This window comes from Silene latifolia, chromosome X, assembly GCF_048544455.1.
Source record: "Silene latifolia isolate original U9 population chromosome X, ASM4854445v1, whole genome shotgun sequence".
Lineage (NCBI taxonomy): Eukaryota > Viridiplantae > Streptophyta > Magnoliopsida > Caryophyllales > Caryophyllaceae > Silene > Silene latifolia.
In genome coordinates this window covers 314,278,565-314,285,747 of record NC_133537.1, presented here as the reverse complement: position 1 = coordinate 314,285,747, position 7,183 = coordinate 314,278,565, and the positions used below count along the sequence as shown (strand labels likewise).

The following is a 7,183-nucleotide window of genomic DNA, read 5'->3' as shown; positions in this document are numbered from 1 at the left end:
TGGGTCTTCGTGAGCCGATGATACCATCGCAGGTGATTGATATTGGCTGCCTTTTTTCGTGATTCGCTCGCTTCTTCTTCTGCTACTGCTATGGCATCTGTGGCGCCTATGTCTAGGTCGCTAAAGATGGTGTATGCAAGGAAGGTAAATGTTGGCTTACATTCTGGTAGTCGCCCTGTTTTTAAACGCACAAACAGAGTCAGTCATTTCGACTTGGAATTCAATTCGAATTTGGTATCAATTGTTCCTGAATTGGTATTAAGTCCGTCTTGCATTCCTCCTTTTACTTATATTTTTCCCGTGTCTTCTAATAATGGTGATACTTTTTTGAGGCCCAATGCTAAGCGTTGTTTCAGCTCTCTTGATTTTGATATTTTGGACCATCTGCCTCCCAAGCGCGCTCGCCCAGATGAGCTTTTTCTTTTTCACTTGGTTTCTCATCCCTTACCTGCTTCTTTTTTGTCTTGTTACAGAGATGCAGACTCGACAGCTACAGGTCTGGTGGCGGACCTTAATTTGCCACCAGGGTTCCGATGACTACTTTTGCCTGGAATTGTAGGGGATTAGGAGAGATGGATGATCCTACAATTCCGTTTTTATTTTGGTGTATCCAGCAATATCATCCATCTATTTTGTTTTTGCAAGAAACTATGACTTCGTTATCGTCTGCTGCCTCTAAGACAGCCCATCTTGGACTTCCTAATTTTTGTGGCATTGACTCAGATGGACATAGTGGGGGTCTTATTTTACGTTGGGATGACACTGTTGTACTTAGCTCTATTAGTATTCACCCTCACTTTATTTTGTGTACTTTATGTTTAGATGTAAATAATGTATGTACAAAGAATGATATGTATGTTTTGTTTATCTATGGTGAACCTTGTTTCGAGTTGTGCCAATCTTTATGGAACAGTATTTCTAGTTTAATTTCGGGTCTGTCTCCTTTTCTAATTCTTGGCGATTTTAATCAGGTTGAAATGCATTCGGATAAATTAGGTGGTTCATATGCCATTCGTGGCCAACAGGATTTCACCAACTGGCGCTTTGACAATTCTTTGCTTGATGTTCCTTTCTTTGGTCCACGTTTTACTTGGTTGAATAATCGATCTGATGATCAACTAATTATGGAACGCCTAGACCGTGCCTATGCTAACTCTGAATGGCTTCATATTTTCCCTGCGGCTTCTATTTTGCATCTTCCAATTCTTGTTTTCGACCATGCTCCCATTATTCTCAAGTTTTTCCCACCTTCAAGGACCTGCAGACGCCCTTACCGTCTTGATAACTGGTGCTTTAATTCACCTGAGATTGCCCATATTGTGGATTGTGCATGGAAGTTACCTTTTACTGGCTCTCCTATGTATGTTCTATCTCGCCGCCTGGCTTCTGTCCGTTTTTCTATAATGCAATGGGTGATTCATCATCGCTTGTCCCATGGTATTAACTGGTCTGAGATTCAACAAACAACCCTGTCCTCGTCTACGGAAATTTTAGATGTTCAGTCGGCAGCATCTTTTCAGCAGGTTCGTTCGGCACAACTGCACTTTCTAGAAACACAACATTCTTACTGGTTACAACGAGCAAAGTTAAAGACTGAAGTTCTTGATGGCCTACCTTCGAGATTTTAATTTTCCCGGGTCAAACAACGCGCTTCTCACCAGCGTATTCTTGCTTTGCTTTCTAGCTCCGATGAATGGCTTTTTACTCCAGCACAGATTTCGTTGGAAGTTACTTCTTTTTTTCAATCTCTTTTACGTGCAACCCCCCCACAAGACCCTGGCTCGCCCCGAGGTTTTATTGCCCCTTTGCTTGACTCTCTTGACCTTCCGATGCTCAGCTCAGAAGACTGTTTGCTGTTATCTGCTCCTTTCACGGAGGTTGATATTACGCATGCTTTAAATGGGATGGATGGATCCAAATCACCTGGCCCTGATGGCATTACCCCTAAATTTTTCCAGATGTTTTAGCCCCAGGTTGGTCCTTTGGTTACTCTGGCTCTTCTTCGAATCCTTAACACGGGTGTTATGATGAAGGAATGGAATAATACCCATATTATTCTAATCCCTAAGGTTGAGAAGCCAGAGCAGATCTCTCAGTATCGTCCTATCAGTCTTTGCAATGTTATTTACTGGCTTGCTTCCAAATGTCTTGCTAATCGTCTCAAGCTTGTTATGTCATCGGTGGTTTCGGAATCTCAACAGGCTTTTGTCCCTTCGCGGCTTATGTCAGACAGTTGTGTTATTACTCACGAGATTATGCATTATCTTAATAAAACAAAGCGCAGCTCGGTTTCTTATGCTGCTCTGAAGCTTGATATGCATAAAGCTTTCGACCGCGTTTCTTGGACTTTCCTTATTGCGGTTTTGAAGAGATTTGGTTTCCCGGTCTTCTGGCAAAGCATTATTTGGGAATGCATTTCAACTGTCACATATAATATCATTATTAACGGCGAGCCCTCTAGTACCTTTAGACCTTCTTGTGGTCTAAGGCAAGGTGATCCCCTTTCACCTTATTTGTTTATCATGTGTATGGAGATTCTTTCTTGCCAGCTGCGTAAGGCGGAGAAGACTAATATGTTAATTGGCCTGAAGATTTCTCGGTACGCTCCCCCTATTACGCATCTGTTTTACACTGATGACGCTTTTATTTGCTGTAAAGCAACTCCATCTTCTTTTGAGACTCTCAGAGATTTGTTTCACTGCTTCGAGCTTGCGTCTGGTCAGATGATTAATTTGGACAAATCTTTTATTAAATTCAGTCCAAATGCCCCGCTTGATTTCAAATCCCACTTGGCATCTATTCTGAAGATGCGCACATCTGATTGCTTTGGTATTTATTTGGGTGTCCCGGTCAATCTTCCTTCTAAGAAGTCTCTTGTGTTCCAGCCTTTGATGGATAGGCTTACAAGTCGCATTCTTGCCTGGTCTTCTCTCCACCTCAGCCAGCCTTGTAAGCTGATTATCATCAACACTATTATTTTGGGTTCACTCCGATTTCTTATGGCTTCTATTGCTTTTCCTATTGGAATATGTAAGAAGATTGACCCTCTCATTGCGGCTTTTTGGTGGCCCAAAGATGTTCGTCATAGATCTATTCTTTGGCTCTCTCGGGATTCTCTGCAACTTCCTCGTGTAAGTGGCGGCCTTGGTTTGAAATCTGTCTCCTTATTAAGTCAGGCAACTCTTCTGAAAAATTTCTGGCGTCTCCACCATCAGCCAACTGGTTTATTATCGAAATTTCTGGTTCCCAAGTACAGGAAGGATCTTCCTATTCCTACTTCAAAATCAAAGGTCTCTCATCCTTCGTTTTTATGGTCTGGATTATATCGAGCAGCTAATGTTTTGTCCCCTGGTTTTGCATGGAAGCTTGGTAATGGTTCCTCTGTTGACCTGTTTACAAGCCCATGGGTTAATGGGAATATCCCCTCGGTGCGTAGTCCTACGCCTTATGCCACACCTGTTCTTTCTCATATGCTCACTACTTCTGGTAATTGGAATCAGTTTACAGTTTATCGCTGGTTTCAGCCTCCTTGTGCCAAGGCTATTCTTGCTATGGAACCTCCTCATATTGCTATTGATGACTACCTCTATTGGAAATACACGGAGGATGGAGTTTATACAGTTCGCTCAGGCTACAATTTCTTGTTGTCCCATATGTCTTTTTCCTGCTCTCCCTCGTTTTACTCTACTTTTCCTTGGAAAGTTCTTTGGAGTCTTCGTTTTTCTCCCAAGTTCCCTCTTTTGGTTTGGCGAATAGTACATAATATCCTTCCTTCTTTAGAAAATTTATCTGTTAGAGGTATCCAGGTTAGTACTTCCTGTGTTTTTTGTCGCTCTTATTCAAAGTCTTTAGATCATCTTTTTCGTTACTGTACTGTTTCTAGACATGTTTGGCTTTCTTCGGTTCTTGGTATTAATTCGGTGGCTAACCCTGGTGTTTGTCTGCAACGATGGCTTGCTGACTTTATTGGATACTTTCACAGGGTTACTGCAAATGAAGATCAGTGCCTTCTTCGTTTTCTTTGTATTATAAAGGCCATATGGATGGTTCGCAACTCGGTAGTCTTTGACAATTGTAGTGTTAATCCTGTTCAGATTTTACATATGTCTGACTACCTGCTTGCATCCCATTCACAGTTTCCAGTGTTTTGGCCATCATATTCGAAAGAGACTACCAATATTTCTATACCAAGCATGCACGGTGCTCAGTCTTGTTCTGTGATTACTTACTTTATTCTGGTTTGCAGGTCGCCTTTTAGGGATTGCTACGCTGTCACTTCTTCGGATACGCTGTAGACTGATCCCGTTGTTCATAACGTGAGGGCTACCATGGCTTTTGCAGCCTCGACAAAAGGCCTACTCCTCACCATGTACAGAGCCCACTCAGCTTCGCAACCTTCCGTTTCTTTCAGAGTTACGTCAAAAAAATTATCTTCAGTTCTGGCTTTCACAACGCCAGTACCAATCGAATTGCGCCACTCTTTGAGCACAATTCGTAGTTTCCTTCGTATGTATGTTCAGTGGTCAGTTAGTTTGGCTACTGGCTGATTTGTATACGTTTTAGTTTTAATATATGCAGTTTATTTTTGTAAAAAAAAAAGCTTGAAAGAGAATAATATTAAAATGTTATAAATGACGCGTACAATGGTTCACTATAACGCCATAATTGCAATAGTATTCAAAGATAAATTGAATATACTTATTATGAAATTGTTAAATAAAACTCATAAACTACACTTCCTTTTTTTTGTGAGTAAGGAATAAAGAAAGTGTAAACTTATTACTGGGACGGAGGGAGTAGTTAACAAGGAATCTAACTTTTATACGAACTTTTATACGTGAATGTTTAGAATAATAGAGAATGCAGCTTCTATCTATATCATCCGCATTAACAGCATTATAACTTCCATAGATTAATACATTAGTGCTAATTAATTTTTTTCTCTATTATGTAAGACGGTTTTACGCTAATATAAAGTATACAACATGTCCATATAGGCATATACAATCATATTAGTAATCTTGTTGATGGGGCATATTCTGCACCCGCTGACCAGTCAACATATTGAGCAAGGTCAAAGATATCCACAGCAAGTCAACGGCTTAGACAACCTAACCAACGAGGCCTGTCGGCCTGACAGATGGGTCCCGGCCGGGGCAACCAGCTAGCCGGGGCACACATCCGCGAACTCATATCCAAGACCCCTCGGCGGTGAGTCAACAGGGCCCGCCGGCCTGCCATGGGTCCCTCGGCCGAGGGGTAGGTCAGTCTTTCCACCTGCTAGCCACTTGGCCACTACGTGACAAAAGGTGAAAGTCTATAAATACTCCTCTACTCTCATTGAGTAAAGGATCCACAATTTAACCTAAGAATCACTATTCATCCGGTAATATCTTCCTTATCTCTCTACAATATATACTTCACCAAGTAACAACAACTTATCTTTCTAAGTTTACTGACTTGAGCGTCGGAGTGAGTTCGCTCGGCCCAAAGCCGAGCCCTCATTTTGCTCATTGTTTCAGGAGACCGCAAGGAGGAGTTCACAAAAGACGTCATTCTACAAGCACGGGTGGTAACGTATAACTGCTCTGGAATTACACCCGGAACAATTGGCGCCGTCTGTGGGGAAAGATACTAGAAGCTAGTCACATTCATTCCCAAACAAAAAAAAAAAAAAAAAAAAAAAAAAAAAAACAAAACGAAAACCCACCCACAAAGCTAAGAAGATGTCGAAACAACCAGAGAAGGTGTTGGTGGAAAACAAATTCTACCAAGACGACACATTCCACAACTCAGAAATCGGGCAGTCCCCCACCGGCCATATCACTGATACGACGAACGGGACGCCAAAGGAACAAGATATACCACTGCCCGCCGACCAGGTCACCGTCATGGGACATGTGGTTGATGCAGCAAAGCTGAAGCTACTCCTGGACATAATTGCTAGTACGCCGGCTCACACTGTCACACCGACAAGAGCGGCGGAACCCGTCCAGAGACCAGGGCCTGAAATGTGACTCCAAGAGACTTGAATTGAGCACTGGAAGAAGCCGCCCGTCAAGACGCCGGGGAGCCCAGAGCGCTAGTGGTAGACCTTAGTCCTTCCCGCACTCGCGGGAGGATGGCATCGCCGCAGCCGCCGACGAGGCACCCCCGGAGGAGTGAAAGAAGTCCGACTCACCGTAGTCGGAGAAGAAGCCCGACTCACCGGAGTCGGAGAAGAAGCCCTTCCCGCCACGGGGAGAGGAGCCGGACTAGGGATGCGAGGAGCCGATCGCCGCGTGTCATTCGACACGTGGTCGACACCCCTCGGCGCCTCGTCCTAGATACCCCGGTGCCGACTAAGCTGAAGTTGCCACCTATAGCATACAAAGGAGAAGGCGACCCAACCGACCACGTCGAGGCTTACGAGTCTCACATGTCAGTATGGGAGCAACCCGATGAGGTTTGGTGCCGAATCTTCCCAACGACACTGCATGGGATGGCACAAAGTTGGTACAAGGGCTACCCGACGGGTCGGTATCTTTATTACGCCGACCTAAAGGACACGTTCCTAGCCCAGTATTCCTGCAACAAGAGGAGGGCCGTGGAGACCTCGGACCTCCTGACTATCAGACAGGAAGGAGGCGAATCTCTCCGAAGTTATGTGAAGAGGTTCGACGCCAAGGTTCAGCAGATTCGTGAGCTGAACAACGAACTGGCAGCCTTCGCGCTGATGAAAGGCCTCCCGAGAGGAGACCTAAAGAATGAGCTCATCAAGTGCGGCGGTCAGAGATTAGACTCCGCCAGGAAAATGGCCGATCAAGCCATTAAGGTGGAGGACTACCACAAAACCTGGGTAGGCCCCAGCGAGGCCGAGCACTCAGAAAGAAAAAGCCGCCGGGGGGACAACCCGGATGAAAGACGCCGTGACGATAATAGGTCACGGTCTGACAGGTCCACCAGGAAACAGAACTCGGCGGACGCCGGGGGGAGTTCGGGAACGAACCGCCAGAGGCGGTACAATGATCACACCCCCCTGGCCGTGTCTGCCGCCGAGGTTTTCGCCCTGAGCAAGAGCGAGGGTCAGAAGTAGGAGAGGCCTCCCAGGCCGAGGAGTGACGGTGACACGAGCCAGTACTGTGAGTACCACGGCCACACCGGTCACCTTACTGACAACTGCCGGCATCTGAAGAATGCCATT

At 44.9% G+C, this 7,183-nt stretch overlaps 2 protein-coding genes across 2 annotated transcripts; both read left to right on the top strand.

Annotated features, from left to right (window-relative positions):
- Positions 1-650: 650 nt before the first annotated feature.
- Positions 651-1,967, top strand: LOC141620565 (uncharacterized). The gene is made up of 2 exons (XM_074437403.1): positions 651-1,523; positions 1,662-1,967. Exons 1-2 carry the CDS (start codon positions 651-653, stop codon positions 1,965-1,967), a joined length of 1,179 nt encoding a protein of 392 aa, XP_074293504.1.
- Positions 1,968-2,027: 60 nt separating this feature from the next.
- Positions 2,028-4,295, top strand: LOC141620564 (uncharacterized). The gene has a single exon (XM_074437402.1). It carries the CDS (start codon positions 2,028-2,030, stop codon positions 4,293-4,295), a length of 2,268 nt encoding a protein of 755 aa, XP_074293503.1.
- The last annotated feature ends 2,888 nt before the right edge of the window (positions 4,296-7,183 follow it).